The following is a 24,553-nucleotide window of genomic DNA, read 5'->3' as shown; positions in this document are numbered from 1 at the left end:
TGCTGGAAGCCTCAGTGCTCTGATGCTCTTCAAATTTGTCTTACTTCTAACCATGAGCAGCTTGATCCCCAAGCTGAGCAAACCAGGGCATTGAGTGTTACAGCTTTTGGGCATCCCCTGTGGTGATGCTGTGCTGTTCGTCTTCTGAAGAAGCTGTTCAGTAAAGGGTTCAAAAGCAGCTCTGCTGTCAGATCCAAATGTGAGGAATAGATTCATTTTTTTTATCTTTAGCATGTTTCTGTTGGTGTGTCTTTAACTAATAAACATTCGTGTCTGTATTTCACCCCCCCATCCTGATCTTAATTCAAAGTAAGAAGGAAGCCTGCTTATATTTTCTTCAGATTTTGGTTTTGCTCTTCTCCTGGGATGTAAGTGCCACTGATAACTTCCACTTCTTGTTTCACTTGCTTCTTGTTCAATTTTATACATTTCGTTTTTGACTTTAAATGAAATCAAGTCGTTGTGATACATCTGAAAAGTTATTTGAAATCAGTGCAGTGTCTAGATTGAATAGCAGTGTCCAAGAGGTGTACGTGCAGTACGCTAATCTTTTAAACACAGAATTGATAGCCTTTTGAGAGGAGCTTGTATTTTACTAGTGGTCCCAGAGGAACTTTGTGGTGTCCTGTCCCTGTGATAATACAGCAAACTTGTTCTTCTTCAGACTGAGTTATGGTTAGTATATACCTTAGCAAGAACTTCCTGTAATTTCTAGCCTTGGTTTGTGTACAGTGACGCTCAGTCTCTCTTTTGCTCCAGACAGGTGGTGATTTTTGTTTTTACATGAAAGTAATAAAACATGCCTGATGTGAGTACCAGAAGAGGATTCTCTAGAAGCTCCTGAGGCATAGGGACAGTCAATGTGGCCAGGTGGGACAAAGAGCTCTCTCCTTTTTATGTTACTGAAGTAACAGCATAGAGGAAAACAGAGCTAGCCCTCCAGGTGAGGACATAGAGATGTTACAAGGGTCATCAGTGGAGGGAGCTAGCAGAGGGCTGCCTGAGGAAGAGGTGGAGAGGATTTTTAAGGCAGCAATAGAAAAGGGCTTTTAGGGAGAAGTCTGGCCTTGTACAAAGAATTCTGCAGTTTGGCTTGTATTTGTGGCTGTCGTTGAACTGCATCCAGAAACTTTCTGTAGGTTTAACTAGAGTGAGGTAGCTAAAATTACAAAGGGGAAGATTAGGGAGAAATAAAGTTTGAGGGCTAGGAATGAAGGTCGGTCTTGAGATGAATCTGGGAAATACTGTTGGAAGGGAGGTAGGAGGAGCAGGAAGGGACTCTGCAGTTACAGCAGGAACATGCCAAGAACCAGACAGTGCTAGACAGGGCTTTCGGTGTGTAATAGGAAAAGGTCATTTGGGGCGGTTGCTTTGGAATTATACATCTGTTGGGTTGCCATAAAAAGCACTCGAACATAAGGAGTTTTCTACTGAGGCTTCAGAATAGCTCTGTTGTGCTATATATGTAATATTTTTTGCCATTCTGAGGGAGATTTTGAAGACTGTTGGACTGCAGAAGGTGATAGGATCATGTTGCTCTGCCTACAGCTAGCCATGGAAAGGTAAGAGCCTGTAACGAAAGCCAGCTATTGAGCTTCTGCAGCATTAGGTGCACTTTATGTTGAGGATCCAGTGCTGTACTGCTCTTCTGCCATCATGTAACAGCCCTGCATTTTGTGGGATTTTGGGCCAGATAGGCTGTGTAACACACTGTCAAAGTAACTGGCAAAAGAGTAATGTCCCTTGTGCCTAGTCACCCACAGCATATACGTGCTGTGCTGTAGATTGCCTGTTTCAGCTCATATTTCACATGTATTTCTGACCTCTTAAGCGGGGAACACCTGACTCCTAAAATAGTGTGCAATTTGGTTATGTATGCTCCCCGCTATGTAAACTCCTCTGACAGCCTCCTGCCCATGTTTTATGGCCTCTCATGCCTTCACACTAACACTTAACATCTGCACCACAAAATTTGTAACATCAGTTTGTTCAAATAAAGAATCCACCAAGCATTTAATCCTTGTTTTAATGGCTGATGTTTATTTTAGTTTGGGGTTTCATGTACTCATGGAGGGTTTCTCTGCCCATAGTCCATAAATCACATAGGGTAGGAATGAGACTTCTCTGTGCTGATTTGTTTCTGAAGTGAGGCTCTAGAGATTTTTATTTTTTATTTTTGGTACTTCCATAAAGCTGATTTAGCTCAGGTATGAGTTGCAGATGCATTTAGTGATTTATTTTTAGTATTGGTTTCTGATCTTTGGCTCCTCTTCATGAATTGTCTCTGATACAGAATACGCGTATTTCTTTTGTTCTGTTTGTTGTTGTTCATCCATGCAAATGAGGAGTTTTGTGTTTTCTCCATGTGCCTGATTAGGCTGGAAAATTGTTTGCATATGTGGGAGGCAGGAAGATGCAAATAGGGACTGCTCTGAAAGCAGCCCTCTGCAAGTGCAGAAAGGACAAAAAGGCTAAAGAAAAGGTACCTAGAGAGGATCTGCAAACCTAAGAAGGGAAAGAAAAAAGAAAGGAAACAAAGAGGGGACTTCCATTCAAGCAGTTTGCTTTGCTTTGCCTTACCTCTTGAGCAGTGACCACCTGAGCTCTCTGTTGGCTCCCTTGGGACCATTACACATCACCTGTTTTAGGCACTTGGTAAGCTTGCAGTTGGAGATTGTTAGAAAGCAGATGAGGGCGAGAGCTCAGATTCTCAATGTTAGGTCACTTTGGCTGTGTTTCTAGGTGAGCCTGTGGGGTGGGAGTTTTCCACACATGGTTTCTAGTCCCTGCCACCCAGTGGAAAGCAGCCAATCCACAAATTCAAATAAAACTCACGGAGGGTTCGGTCCAGAGGCTTTGTGTGAAGCAAGACTACCCAGAAATTTGTCAGGGGTCCCTTTGCTGCTGCTCTCCAGAAATCACACCTTTTGGAGTTCTGTACAGCTGCCTGCTCCAAAGAGGTGCTGAGTGGAACGGGCAAGGCCTTGCCAATTCTTTCACCTGCCTCGCGAGGCAGGACCGTGCCAGGCAGTTGCATGGCAAATGCAAGCTACAGTCTGGCATAGTGGCTTCCTTCTTTGACAACAGTGGCTTCTTTTCCACCAAGAAGAGATTTTTGAAGTGGAATCCTAAGTGCTCTGAATTTACTTTCCTCCACTTAGGGATTTTTCACAGCTTTTTCAATGCCAGGCCCAGACTTACTTGAGTTGAGGCTTAGACCCCCCTAAGAGGTTTATACCAGCTGAAAACCTTGAATTTATCAGGGAGTTACCAATGCAATAATTTGCTGGAGGATTGCTGCTGCTTCCGAGAAGGTTTTGATTGCCAGCAGCAAGACCCAAAAGATCAGTGTTCACACTGGAATAATCTTCTCTGACTTCTCTCCTGATATTTAAATGATAACCTTGATAGTCCTGCAGCTGAAGATGTGTGGCTTTGCAGAGTGAGTGGCTGAATGGAATGGAACAAAATGAACTGAGAAACAAACGTGAGAGCTATTTCACAGAAATTAGGTGAAATCATCTCCATTTCATAGTTGGCAAACCAAAGGTGTGCTCATCTGTCCTTTCTGCTATAGTTGCTCCATTTTATCTTCTTGCTTTTCTCTAGCACCTAGAAACATATGCATCCCCTATTCTGAGGCAGATTGTCACGATTACACCCTTTTCTGTAGCTGTCCTGAAGACCATGTGAAAAGAAGCCTTGAAACTTGGTAATTTTCTACTTTGCTTCTAGCATGTAGCTCCCATTATTTATGAGCACCCCAGGATTTTGTTTTTTTGCTTGTCAAGGGGCTCCCGTCTGTCTTGTCAGACCCAGGGGGATATTTCCAAACCCTTTTTGAAAAGATTCAAATCAAATTTCATGGTTGTTTTCTTATTTTAAAATATATACCAAGTGTTGACAGTTGATGCCTTGGGCACAAAAGCATGTACAGAGCGATACTGGAATGACTGCTAGACAACTGAGAACAGGGATGGGATGGATGTGTGCAAATGTGCACATTGACAAGACAGAAAATGGGATAAGAAGAAGACAGAGCCCTTTTCAGTTGGGCTTTGGGGGCTTACAACTGATGAAGTTGGTCACTGTGATTACAAAAAGTTGGGGAAACTGTGCACCTGGATGTTAGTGCCTTTACCAGCCTGGAACACAAGGGAATTTCAAGCTTGAAATATGTAAAGAGCTGATAAACAGAATGTGGGGAGAAAAAAAAAAATCAAAAGGGATTGACTGCTTTGGGAAACTAGCAGCATGTGTAGTGGGACATGAAAGTTATCTGTCTGATCATCCAGCATGTTTTATCCCATGTCACTTTTCCGTTGACTGTTGTCTTTACACTCTACGCTGTTTAAGGACCTGTTGTGTGTTCTACTCCCTTCCTCACTAAAAGAAATTGGCACTGATATTGGTGTCAATACCTTATCCATAGGCTATTGCAGGCTGAGCAGTAAGCAGATATCTCAGTGAATCTTGGCAGTTCGTATCTTTCTGCAAAATACATTTGTCTTAATGACTTCATTTGCTTTTCTTTCATTTTACAATTGAAAACATGAATACATTTCTTGTGATTGAAATAAAGCAAGTAGATTCAGTTTCAGATCTGAACTTAATTTCTCCTTTGTTCATGCCTCAGCTGCTTTGCACATCTGCCTTTGAGCCGTGAAACACGTTTCACCTTCCAGTTTAGAAGGGGACAAATAGTAATGCATTAGCTTCTCGGTTTGGAGGAAGCAAAGTTTAACTTCCGTGGTTTAATTTTTGTGTTAGCAGTAGTTTACTACTTCTTTACTTTGCAGTCTGTAGCATGGGTCACTTTTACAGGTTCCAATAACTTACGACCATGAAGGATCAGCTGGTCTAGGGGTTCCCTGCTTTTGGTGTACATACCACAATAGAGAGGCGTGTGAGCGCTCTGCACGTAGGTGGCCAGTGACTGCAGCTGCTGGTGTGTGTGCTCATGCCAATAGCAATAAATGAGCAAAGAAAGCTTGAGAAGGTCTTATCTAGCCTGACCTTCTGCACTTCTGGGTTTTATCCAGAGACTTCTGCAGTTGGCCAGTAATGCATGTTCCAAAACAATCTGACTTAATTTAAAATTTTTAAGTGATTAAGACTCTATCTGTTTGGTATTTTGTGTTCTTTTAAATTGCTATAGTAATGCTTGGTAGCAAGTTAAAATGAAACTGATTGAAATACTGACTCCAGGAATATCTTACAACTTCCTTGGCTAACAAGAACCTACAGAGTCTAGTATGTGTTGCATCCCACAACACAGTCTCTTGTCCTAAAATTTTTCCCAATTTTTGTCCTGAATTGCAGCTTGTTCCATTGTAGTGGAATGTTGCTTTTCTCACAAGCAGGATTTCCATTCCATACTTGCAGTGGAACCTCTAAGTTGCTTCTTCATCAAAGAACATTTTAATGAGAAGTCGTTGCAGCCTGAATTTGCACAAGCATATGTGATAAAAAGAATATAAATGTTTTACTATGATCTGCCAGCTACAAGGTGCCCTAATAAATATTTTGACTTTTAGAAAAGAAGAGGCAAAAGAAGATGAAATCAACCAGTGACTGGAGGGAGAGAAGAAATGCTATTCGGCTTACCAACGAGTACACAGTAGAAACACTGGTGGTGGCAGATGCTGATATGGTCCAATACCATGGTGCAGAGGCTGCCCAAAGATTCATCCTCACAGTTATGAATATGGTGAGTATTTACTTCACTCTCAAAAGAAGCAGCAGGAGTAAGCAGTTCATAGCTAAGGGTAGATAAAAGCTGGCTGCCTTGACAGCTGAACTGGGTAACTGTTTTGGCCTTGAGGTATGAGGAAAGATTTTGTTTTTCTTGTGTAATGGGCCTCTTCTCCCCCATCTATGTGATTCACTGTATTTGCCTAACACAGTCACAATTATAAAGAAAAAAAACCCACACAGCTATTTTGAAAGTAACATTGCAATTTTTCAGTTGGGTAGCATTTTGGAGTTGTTCGGGAGTAGCGTTTTCTACCGTGTTTTCTGTACTGCTGTGCTTTACCTTGGAAGAGAGGTTTCAAGAGTGGATAAGTGGTCTCATCTGACATAGTGTTTCTTGTTTTCATTTTTGTTTGTTTTTATTTTTTATTTTTATTTTTTATTTTTATTTTTATTTGTTTTTTAAGAATACATTTCCCTGTGGGTTATTGTCATAGGAGGCAATTAAATTGTTATAGCACAAAGCCTGGCTTTGTCAGTTAGGAACACTTCTTATTTCTGATTTGCATATAATGAAAATGTCTGCTTCCCTTGCTGTAGAAAGCCTGTCAAACTCATCACTGCCAGCTGATAGGAATTTCAGATGATGCTGTTCTCTACCCCTAGACCTCTTGTGCTGTGTGGAGTGGTGCTGCTCATACCTGTGAATAGCCAGGGGAGCTTTGGAAGCATTCTATAAATTCTGCAGGGAGTCTGCCAGGAGTGGGGAGAGCCTTGTGAAGCTGTGAGCTCATCTGAAGTGTGCTTGTTAATTTGTTAGCTGTCTAGTAGTATTCAGCCTCAGTTGATAAGGGAGCACAATGGGTGCTCACTCGGTTGTTGGCAGAGGAAATAAAAAGACAATGGCTCAACTGGATGTGGACACTGAAAACTCTGCTTGGAGTCAGCAGGGGTCCTTCCAGAGGCACTTGCTCAAGGAGGTCTTGAAGGAAGCTTGTGTTTCTGTGTAACTTCCAGGAACGGTTCATTCTCCTGAGGACAGCTCTGTTTTTGCTCATGAGCAGCAAATTGGATTGGGAAAAAAAAACCAGTAATTAACAGTAATTGACTGGTCATGCTTCCCAGTGAAGACCTGAGTGGCAGATGTTCAGTGCATAACCCAGCAATGGGACAACGGAGCTTTATAAGAGGTCTTGTATTCCTTTACCAAGTGCTGGTGTGAAGGAGCCCTCCTGTAGTGAAGTATTTTGCTGATTAAGTAGGTATTTTAACTAGTCTTTTCCTTTAACGAGGTGCTTCCCTCTGTCCCTTCTTCTACCTTTTATTTTGCCATCTAGCATGCTGTGACAATAGTCCCTTAATAGGGCATCATTGTGTCTCTCTCTTTATTTGGATTGGTTTGTAGGAAATGTCTTCTTTCAACAAATCCATTCTTGTGACCATCCCTTCAGGCTCTACTGGCTTTCTTGCATTTAAGGATGTTTGCTGGGGTCTCAAGTGCCTTATTTTTCTCAGAGCCATGGTCCCCCCACCTTTAAATTCACGTACCATCTTTGCAGTGCAGCAGAACACAAGTTCGGCTCTGAACAACTCTGCTACTCAAGTCACTTTTTAATCCAACCTGATGCACGTTTATGAATGTAACATGTGCCAGGGCTGAGTTTTGGCCATGTGTCAGATTCTTGGGACCTTGTGAGGGGCGATGGATACAGTTTGTTTGCACTGGCAAGCCAGGGCTTCTCCTGAAATCTGCTCTGAAATATTTTGTCAGTGTGATAGTAAAGCTCTACCACTGTGCCTGTCTGATTCGCAGGGGCTGGGACAGACCATTATTTATGGCTGTGAGATCTGTTAAAACTTGTGTATAGTCACGTCTTGATGGTCTTCTTGCCAAACAGTCTCTTCGTTCACCGTAGACATCAGTACATCTCTATCTTGTGTAGCTTTATCAGACTGTTAAATATCATTTGGGTTGAATACACTAAACAAAAGCTGGCCATGAATGCTGTTGTTTGTCCAGGCTGAGAAGTCCTGCAGAAAATCTCAGCAACATCAGCTTGCTAGGTGTGTTTGTATGTGAGGAGGTGATGATGGATTGGGTCCTGCAAACCCATGTTCTAAACAGATATTGGAGCTTAATTTCGAATGGGTTTGCCTGATGGTCTTTTAAGCTCGATTTTGATGCTGTAGTATGAGCTCAGCCCTTTAGTAGACACTAGAGAGTGCACATGGAAGAGGAGTCTTGGCTGAGGAGCACATTTACTTGACATCTCCTAAGGTGTAAAATCCAGCTGAAATGCTTCCCACTGTTAAGTCATTGCTCCTGGGGACTCACCCATGTGGTTTTTCTGCTGTCTGATAGGGTTTGAATTTATGTTTTAGCTTTTCTGCCTTCAGAGGAGCACTGAGAGTGTCCCTCACCTTAGTCTGGCCACCTACTTTCCCATGCTTGTAGAAGCATAGTACCTTTCAGGCTTCTGCCTCCCTGAGGAAAGTGGTTGTGAAAGGCCAGCAAACTCAGAGGATACTGGGGAATAATAATAGGCAAACACATAGATCGCATTATTGCATAAATCTTTTAGTGATGAGGCTATAAAACGAGGTGAAATTCAAGAAAATCAAAGGGAATTTCAGCATTCCATTTGCCGTAACAAAAGCAGCTCCTCACCCTACCAAAAGAGGATGAAGAATAATTCAGAAAATATATTTCAGGAAAAGAGATGTGGTCAAGGTATGCCTTAGCTGAACCCTTCACCCAGCCACATTCCTTTGGTAGTGCATGCACCAAACACGATGAATCCTTTTGTGTTAGTTTCTCATCTTTAAATTTGTCGTATGTGGAGCAAAACGACCATAACTCCTTCAGAAAATAACTGCAGCACCTTCTTCTGGTGCAGGATCAGTTGTGCTCTGTATACCCATGCCATGAAGCAGCCTCCTGGCTGCTTGGGGTCTTTGTTTCCTGCCTGCCTCACTGTGACTCCTGTCAGCCTTCTGTGGCTGTTTAGCTGGGGGACAGGATTTGCCCCATGATATTAGGCAGTGCTTATTCAGCTACGCTGCAGGATGGCGGGCTGCCTCTAAAAGAAACCAGAATGTTAATTTTGGCTTGGATACTTGCATTTAAGCAAATAGAACATTACTGGTCAGGGGTATATTAAGTTAACTCCTCTCTGTAAGCCATTACGTTTACTGTCAAACCACAAAACAAGCATTAAGAGGTCTTATTAATGCATTTTATATTTATAGACATTTTAAATAAAGTGATCTGCCTTCAAGTATTTAATATCTATTTATGTTACAAGAGTTTCTGAAGGGGAAAAAAGTCAGCATTACAAAATACAGTTTTATTGCTCCCTTGGTAAATGAGAATCCTGGGAGGGGGAACTACTCTAGAATAACAGCTAAGAAATAAAGCAAAACCCTTTTGCAACCCAGAAATACCAGGTAGAGCTTCATGTAGGAAATGATGTGTTTTTAATAATATTCTGTGTTTCTGACCACCCCCCTGAACAGAAAGAAGATTCACATTAAGGTTCCCTGTTACTTCTGAATGTCACTGTAGAGATGCAAGCTCTTCCATTTAATAATCTAATACTTGAAGTTGTATGACACCTTTTTCCAAGATTACGGAATAATTTTCCTCTCAGGTACTCTGTAATGTATGAGTGGGAACAAGCATGGCTCCAAGGCTTTGAGTTAATTTTTTTTTTTAAATGTCACCACCTCTAAAATGAAATATTTTCTTGATTTCTCACAAGGAGTTTGATTCAGAACAATTGCACCCATGGGAGATTTGTGATGGCTTTGTGACTGTTAAAAAAAAAAAAAAAAAAGCTGACAAAGTTGTCAAATGCCACCATGTACATCTGCAGCCTTAGCAAGGCAACAAATTTATGGGCATGCTGGATGCAAGGGCATGGATGTGGAGAGATGTCAGCAGAATTACATAAATGCAAAACCAGCTGCTTAAGTAGATGTGCTAATCTTTTTGTAAGTTAAACTCCCTTGGAATTGATCTTTTGTACAATGTGATGCAGTGTTAACATTTTACTTTGTCATCTCTGTACATCCTTTGGCATGAGGGCATCTCCAGTTTCCTGCCTTCGTTCCTGCTCTCCTTCAGTAACCACCAGCATTTAGAACTGCATTTAAACCCCAAAGCAAAGTGTCTTTATGGTAAAACATACTTATTTTGCTCACCCATTCTGTTGGTCTGCTTCTGGCAGCTGTAATTTCTTACTTCATTTCATCCATTTGGAGGCTATTTGGATGGATATTCTATTTCCTGTGAGGTCCTGTGTTGCTCCTGCAAGGTAGGCTTCATCTAAACTCAACTTCAGGCTTCTCTGCCTGAAACTAGGAGAGCAGCACATTGGTCTCTCCTTTCCTTTCCCCAGTGTTTCTTTCAATATGCTCACAGTAGCTGCTGTTTTGGGATCAGTTCAGGAGCAGGTTTTGAAGGATGGGACATACACTGCGTTCTGCAGTTTTATGCTTTTGTTTTTCCTTGTTTAATTTTCAGCAGTTACACAGAAAGGAGATTATCTGTCCTCAGAGGCAGATAAGCTGGCCTCTGGTGCACCTGGTCTTCACAACTCCAGCCTTCAGCTTCCTGGACAAAAGTCTGTGATTCAAGTCATTGGTCATATCAGTGTTCCTAATGATGAGGAATAACTAGCTTCAGCTAGTACCTGAACAACAAATTGTGAATGTTGGCTCCTTACAATTATGCAGAGCTTTCTTTGCAAGTGAAGTCCTGTTGAGACAGACGCTCTGCACATTTAGGGACAAAGATTTCTGAATTGCCAGGACCACAACACAGGAATTTAAAAGCTGCTTTCTATGTGTTTAAAAACTTTAAGTAAATAAAAGTGCATTTTTGGAGCTTTGGAATAAGTGAAATTTGTAGCTTGGTTTTGAGCTTGACTTTTTCTGAAAGAATACAGCAAGCACACAGGGACGCAGGGGTAAGTTTCTGTAGTGTGTGTTAGTTCTGCAGCTGTTCCTAAGCCATGTGATTAGTGTGAAAGCCCTATGCAATAGCAAGCAGTAACTTGAAGTTAGTGATCTTTTGGATATCATTAAGAGGGAAAAATTTTATGTTGTTCTTTAGGAATAATACTGCTTTACTCTCTGAAGCCTTTTTTAACACTCTGCAGATCATTTTTCATTTTGGATTTCCCCTCTGAGAGCTTTCTCTGCGTTGAAGTAGCAGATAAAATCACTTTTATCATGCACGTATTGATGGATTTACATCTCTGTTCTCTTGGGTGCTGGCACATAAAGTCTCCAGAGCTGCTGCTGATAATCAGCTCCCTTGCCCTGATCTGGAATTTTCATGATGGGAATGTAAGGGAATAGGATATAAATATTTGATCACGGTCTACAGAGTTCTTTCCAGCAGTCCCAAGAGAAAGAGTTATGTCAACTGTATCTTATAAAGAACATTAATATGTTCTTTTTCATAATGTTTAAAGGGGAAATCTGAAAGCTTGGCTTCAGGTGGGTGTTAGAAATCCTATAGCACTTTTCAAAACAAGTAAAAGACAACCTCAGTAACCTGACTAATGCTTCTGCTGCCCAAACATCTTCCAGCAGCCAAAGCCATGGGGAGGCTGTAGCTTGAATGCTAAGCTGGGAGGGTGGGGAGGGGGGTGAGAAGGAAGGGGGAAAAAAAAAGCCATTCACCCTCAGGGTTGCTGTGCTGAACTCCAGAACATCTGAAACACACACGTCTCCCTCCCACCATCCACCTGCAGAGGAAGCTCTTGAGAATTTAAAAAAAAATAAACAAACTGATGTACTTTAGTTCTTCTCTTATCCCAATTCCTCATGTCTGGGTTGTACTTTATGCATGCTGGGGCAGGCTTGGACAGCTTATGCCAAAACTGCATTTATTCTGTCCCTTCCATGTCAATGGTATGAGGAGAAAGAAGGGCAGGAGGAATGCAAACGGGAGGAGGAGAAAGATGGTTCAGGCTTCACACTTCTGTCATTTCTTGAGGGCATTCTGAGCAGTAAGGCTCTGTCAGGAAAATGTGTACAAGGGAAGGAGATGTCAGAGAAATTGACTTTATTTTTTTCATTTTTCTCCTGCAACTTCTCTTCCATTATTCTGTCTTGTTTTGTGAGGCTTATTATTATACCTCTTTCTGTTCCCAAAGCACTCTTTGTGCTTTTGATGACTCCTCATAGGATGGAAGTTAAGATAACATAGTTCACGTTCAGCAGGGTTACCAGTGCCTATGACTGCGTTTCAGACACATTGACAATTTTTCACACCCCTTCCCTTCAGTCCAGTGATCGAGAACGTCCCTCGCTCTTCCAGCCAAGCTGCTTTCTGGAGCTGTGGTGACACCCTAAAACAGCAGCCTTTGCATTTTGTTCCATGGCAGAGCTTAGCAAAGCATTAATAGGTTTCATGCAGCTGGCTCTTCTGTTCCCAGCTGCTTCACTTTATTAAAAAGTTCTAAAATACCCCAAATATTCTTTCTTTCCTCATGTTAGGAGGCCACAGCAACCTCAAGGGTCTGATGCAATTGCAGGCTTGAGGGAGGGTGGCCCACAGCATGGCGAGTGGGAGGGGAGGTGTCTGTGAGTCAGTCTGCCTAAAAATGCACGCTGTCCATGCAGCAGTAAATCTTGAGAACATCTGCACTGGGAAATCCCAATCCTCCTCCCGTGGTACCAATTATCTCAGCCATTTTACAGGGTACTGTTAGCTCATGCGCTGATGATAACCTGTTGGGCACAGCGAACAGCTTTTGACACGCAAAGTGGATGACGTTTCCCTGTAGGCTAGGGGAGAAGGGCAGAAGGTGGTCACGGCCACAGTGGAGCCTGACTTTAAGCAGGAATAACTTACTGTTTTGAATTCTTTTTATTTTAAATAGACACCTGGGCTCCGTGATAATACTCACTTTGGGCACAACCTGCCTTGTACAATCTAGTTTAATTCTGGCCATGTGCTGCCAAAATGGCTCTGAACGGCCTGTGTGGAATTCAGTCTCTTGTTTCCTTGTCAGGTCATTTAAGGGCTGGTTGTCTTACTGAGGCTCTTTCTAGCCTTAAACACTGTTATTTGAGACAGTTTGGGTGTTCATTTAAAAGGCTGTGTACTGGGTGTTAGCATCGAGGCTTTGGCAGGAGCGGCTCCTGTGAGGAGACCGAGGGCTGCCCTGCACCACACGCAGCCGGTTCCAGTCAGCTCCACAGCGGTGCCACCACAGGGCGCTAGCTGGTGGCACCTCTGTAAAGATGGGTTTTAAGAAAGCACAAAACTCCACTCAGGCAGTGAGAAGTGAGGAAAAAAGTGTGAGAAACAGCCTGGAGCAGGCTGGGATTCCCTGGAAGAAGTGGGGCTGGGATGAGGAGGCCGCGCTGGAGCCGGCCTTCCTGACAGGAATTGGCCTCCATCGAGAAGGACCCACGCTGGAGCAGGGAAATCGGTGAGGAAGGAGCCCAGAGGGGAATTGTTACAGGCTGTTATTGGTCTGATTTGTGGTAAATTGAGGTGGTCCTGTCAGTACAGGGATAATAGTATCCATCCTGTACTTACTTCATTAATGAGTGAGAACTGTTTGGAAGATGGTGTTTGCTTGTGCAAACCAACGTGCAGGCAAACTTTTAGGTCAGTTTTCTTGCTAATTTACCTGTAGATTTTAATAATTTTGAATGACGTTTTTTTTTGCAGGTGGAGCTGTACAGATCCTTGCTGAATCTTTGTAGAACTTTCTGTATAAAATTTTATAGGGGGGTTTGCTAAGAATAAATAGAGGAATCGGTGAAGGCAAATGAAGCTGGAGTGTCCTCTCCTGCTTGGTTCATGAAAGAAGATTGGAAATTGTAAACATATTTTGACATTGTTCTGCAGTTCTGGTGCAGGACCATCTTAAATCATAGTACTGCTATCTTCTTCACCTGAGCTTATGATCACACTTCAAATCCTGAGAAGCAGTGCAGAGTTGTGAGAAAAATACAACAGAAAATATTGGATTACTGTTTTCTGGCAACGGTCTGTCCCTTTCTGAGGAAAAATTCTTGAAACTTCAATAAGAAATGATTTACCCCAACGTGTAGGTATTGTGAGTGATTGCATTTTCCTGCCTTTTGCCAGGAATACATCATCTACTTAAAGACTGGTCCTTCTAGTTAACTGATAGGCATGGCCCGAATATGCACCGCCACTTTTGGTTGCACCACATCTTCAAAATTCAGCTGTCTGTCCTAAAGCATCAGGAAAAACTCTTCTTGCTAATATAATACACTGGAATTTATTCCCCCATGATTCTGAGCAGTCTGCCATAATCAGTTTGTTAGCTCAGCGCTGTGGTGTTAGGCAATTTACAGTATGTTTATCTGTACACACGTTAAAGTGCTGGTTATGAGTGCATAGGAGCCAGTCTGACAGAACAGAAACAAATGTCTCCCTCTTAATCCAGTCAGAGCTCATGGACTGAAAGGTCTGGTTCAGCCTCAGAGGCATTTGGAGTAAGGGGCAGAAGCAGAACTAGCTGGGAGATGGCTGATAAGAGGGGGTCTGTCTCTTCTCTAGGTGGCATTGTGTTTGAACGCTTTAGTTGTACTGAAGTAGAACAGCCACTTGCACCGGTCAAACTTATTTAGTAGACGGAAAGAGGTTATTGTTCTTACTAGACAGCAGAAATCACCACAAGCCTGGGGTTTCTTTGGGCTCCATTTAAGAAAGTAAACAAACAAAGGTTGAATAAACATGCAAAGTAAAGCCTTTTTTGCATACAGGGTGTCTTTTTGGCTTAGTATCCAATTGTTGCTACTGCCTACAAGGTCCAGCACTTCTCTGATTGCTGATGGATGCAGATACAAATAGAATCAAATTATCCTTTGGATGGAGGAAGCACAAGAGAAGAGAAAATGAAGAGGGTCTGACAGCTTTGAAAAGGAGAAGCTAAACTTTCCAGTAACTGGCTTGTGTTCTGCAGATTTTGTCACTGAAAACTGCCTTTTGAAGTCAGTGGTGTTTGGATCTGTTGTTGCAGTATCTAGACAGGCAGCTTTTCTGCTCAGATGGAAAGATCATCATACATGAGGCCTAATGATAAGAACTTACTTGCCGTTCTGCCATTTTTATGAGTAGAAGCTTTACAGGACGCTAGCAGTGGTCTAGGCAAATCAAAGGCATCCTTCACGGGATCATGGCAAATATTCATTAGCCTGTCCAGCGGTGCATGAGAGACTGACTTGATCAGTGTGGTGCTCCCATTGACCCTTTCAACTGAATGTCCAGGTCTCCGTTTACAGATAGGTGAACTGTCAGAGCCCTTGTCTGCAAGTTTTGAGCTTACACCCCCCTACCCAGCCCCCTCCCAGGCTCTGTAGCAAGGGGCCTTAGCTGCTCTACCAACATACCCCCGAGGTAAGTAAATAGTACCAGCACTTGTGTGCATTTGTATGCCAACCGCAGGGCAGATAAATGGCTCATTGTGCTCATACTGAAGGTCAGTGGGTCAAATACTGAGCAGTGTCTGTCTTGCAGTCTGTGCCTAAATTATAGGAAACATTTAAATGTATGATTAAATCCAACCCCAAACACTAGCGTGCTTAAGAAAGCTCTTACACTGAGCACATTCCTGAGTATTTGCACAAATAGGAAAAATACCAAGTGTTGAAAACAATATCCGAAATATGTTCATGTCTTGAGTTTCTTGTAGGAAGTTAGCTGAGCCTGTGTGATATTTCTAGCCAAGTGAGACATGGATAAGGAATATAGCTTACTCAGGACCAAGTCCTGCAGCCACTAGTCAAGCGTCTCTCTTCAGTGGTCTTGTTTTTTTCTGTTGTTTTGACTGAACAGAGAATGCAGTATTGATCCAGAAGTTATTATGGGGGCATTTTAAACCCTTTTAAAATGACCCCCTGCCTCACCTTTTTCTTTATACATTCTAGTTAAATGATTTGTACACAGAGAAATGGTGGAGTAAAATTCTGCCATCAATTAAGATCTTATATTCTAATCTATAAGAATGATGTGAAGTATCTGAGCTGGAATGCAAAATCTGGAGAAACTAGTAAGGTAGTTTCCGGTGCTATTTTTGTATTTCCTGAGGCTTGTGTCATTATGTGCTGCCTTATTACTATTCTCTTATATAAGATATGAAAATAACAGAGGGAAATTGCTTTTCCATTCTATTTCCTGAAGTCTAAAACACACCATTATTTCATCTTGCATTCAGATATCTCTGATATTTAAATGCTGAAGATCCATATTAGTTGGATGCTTCGTAATGTATGTCCTTGTTCCTAAGGCTTTGGAGTTCCTTTGGAATATTGCTTTTCTTTCCTTCATTGCTCAGCAACCTTTTCTTTCATTTATTCCACTTAAAAGTATTTTTCTTTCTGTAGCTAGATTATGGTTTTGTCTGTTTTTTATTGTTTCTGTCCCCAAATGCTGGATCTTACTCAAATTGGTCAGTTGGTGAAGCCAAATGCTATATAGTAGGAGCAAATGTATTGTATTTTTGTGTCTTAGCTATGCTGTAGTATATGGAACTGTTAGAGTGGTAATACAATAGCTCATAAGATTGTTTATTTTGACCAGAGTAGCACAGCCCATTTGGTTTTGGTTTGGGTCTGTTTTCTGAAGGAGAAATGTCTAACTTTAGTCACAGTTAGTTCCTTCAACCTTACTATGTCTTGGCATTCTTACTGATGGACTGTGGATGTTTTCTGTGCATTTTAACAGGTGTACAACATGTTTCAACATCAAAGTCTTGGAATTAAAGTCAGCATTCGAGTGACAAAACTGGTCCTGCTTCGCAATCGACCTGTAAGTTCTAACTCATTTTTGCCCTTCTGCTGTAATGGTGCCACTGTATTCTCACAGGCAGAGCAGGATCCCTGTGCTGCGTGGGTGGGAAACGTGGGCTGTCTGGCCATAGGATCAGAAAATGTAACTGGTGCCTGCCTGCCACACTACGCTGGGTAGTGTTACAGGTGAGAAGTACAAGGGGCCACAGGAGTGAAAGGAGCTACAGTCCTTTTATTTAGCCTGTCTGGTAAATCTCTGCCTGCTTATAGTTGTGAACCAGACTTGGGAATTAACTGTTAGAAAAAAGAAAAATTATATGGCTTTGGTATCAAAAATACAACTTCCAGATTTAGGAGACTTTTGAAGCTTGTGACTGCTGCCAGCTGATGGATTTTGTTCTGTAGATCAAATGGCAGAGAGCAGTGTGGGTTCCAAAGTCCCTGCTTCGCCCACTCAGATGAAGCTGGTTTTGCACTTTTCTTTCCCTCATAGCTGTACCTTGGACCCTCTGTTTTTTGTCAGAGATACAATGTGTTGTGTAAATGCTGTGACTGATATTTCTTATTTTGTGTCCTTTTCTATCCAAAAGGCAAAGTTGTCTATCGGGCATCATGGAGAGAGGTCTCTGGAGAGCTTTTGTCACTGGCAAAATGAAGAATATGGTGGAGCGAAGTACCTTGGTAACAACCAGGTTCCTGGTGCGAGGGATGACACCCCCCCTGTGGATGCTGCTGTTTTTGTAACCAGGTATAGTGAGGTCAGCTTTATCAGTTTACTTAACCAGTACTGGCCAGTAGTCAACTATGAGGTTATCTGGTCCAGCAGTAATAGAAGAAAAAGATCCATTGATGATGCATTTGCTGCCTGGGTGCTGTTTGGAGGGCTCAAATTTGCCTTGTTTTTTTTTGGTGTATGTTTAATGATGTTGTGCAAAAGCATTGTCAGTCACCATAGCATGTCATAGTCAGGATACAGGCAAGATACTTTTTTCTCGGACCAGCCAGTTTAAGTGGAAAAGAAATGGGTGAGGTTTTGGAGGACAAGACCTTCATCATAGAAGAAAGCTGCTGCCAAGTTGAGAACACGGGTAAGAACAAGTGCTCCGAGTGTAATTAGGTAGATATGCATATTGAACAGTCTGAGAGGAGAGATAGTTGGTACCTGTGGAGCATACTGGGTGTCAGTAGGAGGGAGGTGGTGAGGGAGTTCTCTCTTAAGAAAGTGAGAGATGAATACCAGAAACTAAATTAATTTTCTTGCTCTTTGCCTCAGGAGATAACCACTTCAACATCCCTCCTCTATCATAGCTCAGATCAGTAGTTCTTAATTTGTATGTTTGAAACCTACTGCATTTATTTCAGACGTGAAATAATCTGTGTATGCATATTACAGCAAATTTCCTTGCACCCTGCAGCCCTGCCTATTGATACGTGTATATCAAACACATCAGGGTATGGCCCAGATACAGTAAATGAAAGGAATGTTTTCTATGTTAACCTGCAATCTTTTTCCTGCAACTTCGCTACTTGAGCTCAACCTCAGAATAGAATTCAAGTCCTGTGTTCCTCATAGTCACTGTAAATTTTGAGTATCAAATCTGTGGTCTTCTAAGTTGATTGCATACGTTAAGGTTTACACTAAGAATGCTTTGTTACAGAAAGGATCACTGAATAATTAAAGTGAGCACAAAAATATGGTGTAAAATGGGTGCTGTGTGTGCTACAAAGACACTGCTTCCTACTGCTGTCTTTCCTAGTTAGAGACAGGAAATGTCTGTACTGTACTGCAGCTTAATATTATTCACCTCTGCTACCTTTTTTCCTTGCCAACAATGCAACTAGAAATGCATGGTTTTGCTTAAACTGCTATTCTGATTGCAATTGTCTCTTGTGTTAACCATCGCATTGCGAATTCTCCGTGGGATTTTGGTGAGTGTTCAGTAAAATAGCTGGTGAGCGGGGCATGGAGCCAGCAAAGTTCCTAAGAGTGCACCTTCACAGACATGTGCAGTTCCCCCAAATCCTTCTTTCTCTCCTGTATTCAGTGTAGTCCAACCAAGCACTTAAGCGGATACTTAACATTTTAGACAGGGTGAATAGTTCCTTTGAAGTCAATGGGCTGAACATCCTGGTTATAGTTGAGCATGTGCTTTATTGGATCAGGGCCTAAATAAATAACCAACATTTTTGTTAAACTCATCTGGACATCCAGTTGTCCTGCATGACAAGTGAGGCAGACAGAATCTTTTCTGATGTGCTCTAAGCACAGGGTGGAAGGAATGAGCAGTGCATTTCGTCTGTGCATTCTCTCTGCAGCTTATAAAATTGAGTGCGTAATGTCAGGCTAAATGAGTTGGACTCAGGCATTTGAGAAAGAATTGTGGAGATGTTCGCAGGGCTCAGTAAATTCACAGGCTTTTGTGATCAGAATATTTGGAGAAGTATAGGTTCAATTGGGTTAGAAACTAGGTTCACGTTTTGTGAGAAAGTTCAGGCCAGTGAGCCTGCAGCTGTGTAAAAGCATCATTTTTTCTGTTTCATAGGCCAACAGTGTTTACTTATATCCTTCCTTATTGCTGCGCCTTGTTATTGAACCCATGCTGCCTCTGCTGTGTAGAGGATGCCATGTTGCTTGGAAGACTTCTGGCCCAGCAGCCTGATTCCTTTGTCAGGGAAATAAGGTTTTCCACTCTAGGCTTTGGAAGTGTGTGTGTTTCTGTCCATCCCTTGACCACCCTCCTCAGGACTGTGCAGAAGGACCAGCAGCAGGGGATATGGGAGCAACAACATGTCCAGTACAAGCAATAGTGCCAGAAGAAGCAGAAGCTGAATTTTTCAGCAACTACTTTAGCAGTAGGAAAAGATTATTTGGGGTCAACCTCTAAAGAAATCCCCCTGGTTCCAATCTGGCTGTGTTCGTTTGAAATAACAAGGCACACTTGCCTTTTGGAACTTCACCTGAAAATGGTATTCCCCATATACTCAGTTGGATGTAAACGTGGGTGATCTAGGTGGCAGGTATATCCCTCCTGTGGGATAGTAGTAGTATGTCTACCTAATTGACTTTCAGGTAAGAGGTATACTATGTCTGTGAAATAAGATGTACCACTGCCCAGTTCAGTAAATAAAGGAGCAGTGGTAAAAAAACCTCGTACAGTCCTGAAGGTTTGAGTATAGTGCAGTGGTTTGTATAATCTTCACACTTTTCCTTGCCCAAATTCTGCTTTTGAACTCAGAGAAATTCAGATCTTTGGCACCTACCAGTAATACGTTTCATATTTTGGTGAGCAGCTGACCAGAATAGCTTCCTTCTGCAGAGTCTGCATCTTAGACATTTGTCCAGCCCTCCACCTTCCCATTAAGTGGGCAAGTGAAGCAATTCCTTATGCATTCAGAAAGCTGGGCTCACAGGGCTACTAAATGTATACATGGATGGACCAAGCTTTCTTTGGCAAGCTTATACCTGTACATGTTTTCCTCTGTCCTTTAGCTTTGTGACCCTGAAAGGTTAAACTGGTCAAAAGATGTCATTTGAAGGATGCTAGTAAGTAGTCACTAAACAGAGTATTTCTTGTTCATGTTGCACAGTTCAACAACTGTCTTTTCTTACAGGAAGGACTTGAATTGCAGAATTCAGCTTAGCACAGTTAGGTATTTTTTTCCAGTTCGTGTGAGCCAGATGGAAGAGTGACTTTAGGAGGAGTTCTGAGCTCTTCTTTTCTGGCTCTTTTTATTGAACAAAACAACTGACTTATTGTCATTTTTTCAGAAGAATTGTTGAATTCTGCTAATGAAAACAGTCCACAATACAACAAGTGATAATGACTGAGAATTTCACAGATCTCTAAAAGATCACAACACATGTGCTGCTTGATTCAGCCAGTGACTAAAAGTGAAGAGGAAATTTGCTTCACTGCTATAGTGTGAGATTTCAATACATTATCCAAAACTTGGTGTGATAAGGTCAGGTCTGGCCTTAGATTTGAATTGTAGGTCTCAGAGTAACAGTTTTATTCCAATATATCTCTGTAAAACATCCCACTAACAAAGCTGTAGTCTCTGTGATAAGAGATCTCAACGCATGCAGTGAATATGAAGGTATCTTTTTTATATCCTTAGAGTATCATTATGGAATTATTCATGTCAGGCTCTTATTTCAAAAACGTAGATGCAGTAAAGCTCAAAAATGCTCCAGAGAGACCTGTGATTGAAACCTTTTTAAAAGCAGATCAGTTCCTGTACCATGATGGGGCCATTTTACCTCACTGGTGTGACTTATCCACAGGTGAGACAGATCTTTCTTAATGCCTTTGTGATATTTGGTCTCTCTCATGATTTTGCAACAACGGACTGTAGGAGTTTCAGTGTATAGGTTTTTGTTTAGGCAGCTTGCATTTGGAAGGGGCAGGAGACTCACTGAGCTCATTTGTGACTGTAGGTTTGGATGTGCTTTTCTGCTTTTTCTACAGAGTTTTGGAGTAAAACTTATACAGTAGGTCTGGAGAATTTAAATCCTAGCATTTTGATACAAGGTCTTTGAATAGAAGCATGGTATCACTTAGGCTTGTGTTTTTGACACTCTTAAAGGATGAGTTGGGGAAGTTTCATATTTGCAACCCCACAGGCAGTGAATCGGGCAGCTGTGTTCAGCTCTTCTTGCTGACCTGTCTTGAGTCCTATCCTGACCAGACGGCATCGCAGCACTCTTTACAGACAAAGATGGTTACACATCTGTAGGAGAGTCTGCAAGTTGTGCTGGATTGCTTACAGGACCCTTCTTTTTATGGCATGGTGGGTAATTTCTGCAGGGAGCTACCTGAAAGTGCCAGACACCTTTCAGTGTGCAACACAGAGCGCAAGGAGCAAAACTTGCTGTGCTTTATTTGCAGAGCTGGCCAGCCCCTGAGGAGAGAGATGCTTTTCTAGCAATGGCCTTTTGCCATCTACTAATAGTTGAACTATCTGTTGTCACAAGAAAAGCATCTGTTTGATTTACCAGTTTATATAACGTAATAAGTCCTTAAATAAACCTCTGTCAAGTTGGCTCTGGGAATTCAAGCAGGCGTGCTTGTGCCAGCTCTGTCAGGAGACTGTCATTAGTCTTCTTTGGAAAGGCTGGAATGCCAAGGTGTCGAGACACAGTAAGGCTGTGGTGAAAAATGAAAGCTGGGGCTGGTGTGTGGTCGTAGCTTCCATTTTTGTTTTGTTCCTAACTGTTTTTTTACACTTTGCTTGTTATGTTTTTTTCTGCATTGAAGCATGGTGAGATTTCAGTATCTGCTTAGCAAGAGCTGGTGATAACTTTTGTTTCCCTCCTTCCAAGTCCTTGGCCACCTGATTTGTGATTTCCAAAGAGTGAAGGGTTTGCATTTGTAAGCCACAGACCTCGGCCTTAAGTCCCTTTTCTTACAAATCCTAATTTCATTATTTCTTTTCTTCAGGAAAGAAGTATTTTTAATCTCTTTATTCTTCCTCCTGCCAAACTCTTAAAATTCCGCACAGGACTCGGGCATTTCAGACAACACACAAAATGTTATCATGTAATTCTCTCAGGGTAAGGACACATGACAGAGATTATGGTTTCTCAGCTTCCCTTTAGCCATGCAATGCTTTTCTCCAGCTCTTCTTCGTAGCAGGTGGTACTGCAAAGCAGGACTGAAGATAGCTCCTAAATGCTTAGGCCTAAGTGCTTATTGAAGTATATTCAAACTATTAATTTAATTAAAAAATACTTCTCACACTTCTCTGTCATGAGGAAAGTCGTTTACAAAATCTTCTCACGTGCAGTGGTATTACCTGGACGCTGAGCTTTCAAGGCTTTTCTTCCTGTTTCTGTTTAACACAGCTCCATGGATCCCTGGCAGGATCCGTGGATGCCAGTGGCATATGTAGTATCTTTTCCTGCCTTGATGAAATTTAGGGAGACTGGATGAGATGTGGAGGGATAACAGAGACCAAATGAAGTCTATTAAATGTGTGTGTATTGGCTTCGAATCACAAAATGAGAAACTTGACTATAACATGTTTAGCTGAAGCCAACTCACCTAGCTGTTTCCTGGCAAATTCTGAAATTCTCGTATTTGTTTTTGTGCAAACATCTGTCTTTCTCTGTTTAGTTCTGCTTGTTTCTTTTCCTTTTCTATTCCAGTGGAAGGAGAAAAAACCTGAAGAACTGAGACTTTCTGAGTAGACATGATCAGTTGTGTGTCTCCAGGCAGTGTCCCCACATGTCCCTTTCTCCCACTTTTGATAGTGCTATTGCATCACAGGGTGTGTGTTCCTTTCTGTTACAATTCTCCTCTCAAAATAAGAGATTCATTTTTAATCCAATTGCTGATGAAGTCTGACATCCTAGAGTGAGACAGTTCTCTTACATGATGTGGCAGTACTCTTCTGCATACAAAATCTGAAGTATTAAATTGGACAGTAATATGGAGCTGATTCACATAATTGCTTGTAATCTTGCAGTAGCAATCAACGTTGCTATCTGTGTTGTCATCATGTAGACTCCACAGCAGTTAAATAAATAAAAAAAATCCCTCAACACCCATGATATGTGAGTCATGCACCACTGCTTTTTCCTAGCCTGAAGTCTGGAGGCACAGGATACATTTGACTTCTGTTCTGTTTTGCTTTCTAGGACAGATTTCTGCGTACACAAAGACGAGCCTTGTGACACTGTGGGTAAGTCAAAGAAGTAGGGGCGAGTATTTTGATAGCCACCTCTGTGCTGAGAGGAGCTTTCTGGGCAATCTTTCATTCTTTGGTTTACTGTAACGCTGCTTTTGCTGTTCTGAATACCTCTGTGATGCAAATATGGATTAGTTGAGCAGGGTATGAACTATAAATAATCCATTAAATTCTAACCCCTCCTAAGCATTGGAGGTCTCTGAGTTCAGGAAGTAATCTTAAATGATTCAACTTCTTTGGAACAGATGTAGAATTTAGATAATTGGAGATTAAGAAATTGTCTTTTGGTTTGTCTGTGTAATGTACCTTTCAGTGCTTCCTCACCTAAAACAACTTGCTAACTAAAGAATGTATTGCAGTTGTACGGATCTGTGTAACACTCCCAGTTCAAACTGGCACTCAGAGAAGAATACCTCATTGTGGGAATGCCAAGTTAAATCTTCTTTTCCGCCTCCGACTTCCGAACTGCCTTTAATCTTACCCAACCCCTGGATACACAGGGTCCTTACATCCTACTCTATTTCTCTCTTTCTTTCTTTCTTTCTTTATTTTACTTAGGTAGCAGTAACCTTCACTGTATCTGTTCTGGTGGTTTTTATTTAGTCATCACAGTAGCAGCAGTGTTTGGAGGCATAACTCAACGTCCTCTCTGTGATGATTGTATGATTTTTTTAGACTTGTCTCAAAGTCAAGATGCCCCTTATCCTACATTCTGTGTAAACTTGGAGTGGGTCCTGAATTTCAGCTGATCTTAAACTTCAATGCTTGCGGAGACACTTGGAGACTAGGGCTTGCTCTGCTGACAGTAGTGGGTGACAAGGAGCATGGGGGAAAGTCTTCAGCAGAAGCTCTGAGGCTGCCTGTAGAAGTCTTATCTCAGATTGCGGATCCTTCCCCCTCTGTGTTGTGGAGACTGATCAGGTGAAAGAAGTAAATACAGAGCTGAAAAATGAATACATTTTCTTTTCAAACACAATCAAGGCCTGGCCTTTATGTCCAAGTTTACCAGAGGGAATCCCTCACAATACATTTATTCTTTGTCCAGTGGGAAGCATACTTCCACTGAGCAAGGTTTTTGTCCTGTGTACCTGCATGTGGAGATGACTGTGGTAAGATACAATAAAGAAGTAAAGAAAAAGAAGAGAAGCTGACGGGAGACACGTGCTGACTAAGGTCAGAGCTTTTCCCATTTTTAAAGACAGTATAGCTTAAGATCTCTATTCAGGGAATGATATTACCATAGACAACATGACTAAGGAAATGTTTTTATGACTTATTTTCTGTTCTTAAAATACCCAAATACTTTCTGTGCTGTGACTTGCTGCAGACTCCGGGCTCCCATGGTGAAACTGGAAGATCAGAGCGATAAAGATTAAACTCA

The 24,553-nt window shown here is 41.8% G+C and overlaps 1 protein-coding gene across 1 annotated transcript in view; it reads left to right on the top strand.

The window, feature by feature from the left end:
* Positions 1-24,553, top strand: part of ADAMTS17 (ADAM metallopeptidase with thrombospondin type 1 motif 17) — a 172,061-nt gene that overhangs the window by 17,841 nt on the left and 129,667 nt on the right. The window contains exons 4-7 of the mRNA XM_032194627.1: positions 5,538-5,710; positions 16,418-16,501; positions 17,073-17,230; positions 23,123-23,166. Coding sequence (XP_032050518.1) covers positions 5,538-5,710; positions 16,418-16,501; positions 17,073-17,230; positions 23,123-23,166 — 459 coding nt within the window. The remainder of the gene's footprint in view (positions 1-5,537; positions 5,711-16,417; positions 16,502-17,072; positions 17,231-23,122; positions 23,167-24,553) is intronic.

This window comes from Aythya fuligula, chromosome 11, assembly GCF_009819795.1.
Source record: "Aythya fuligula isolate bAytFul2 chromosome 11, bAytFul2.pri, whole genome shotgun sequence".
Classification (NCBI taxonomy): Eukaryota; Metazoa; Chordata; class Aves; order Anseriformes; family Anatidae; genus Aythya; species Aythya fuligula.
Note: the sequence above shows the minus strand (reverse complement) of the source record. Positions and strands in the feature narration are given on the sequence as shown.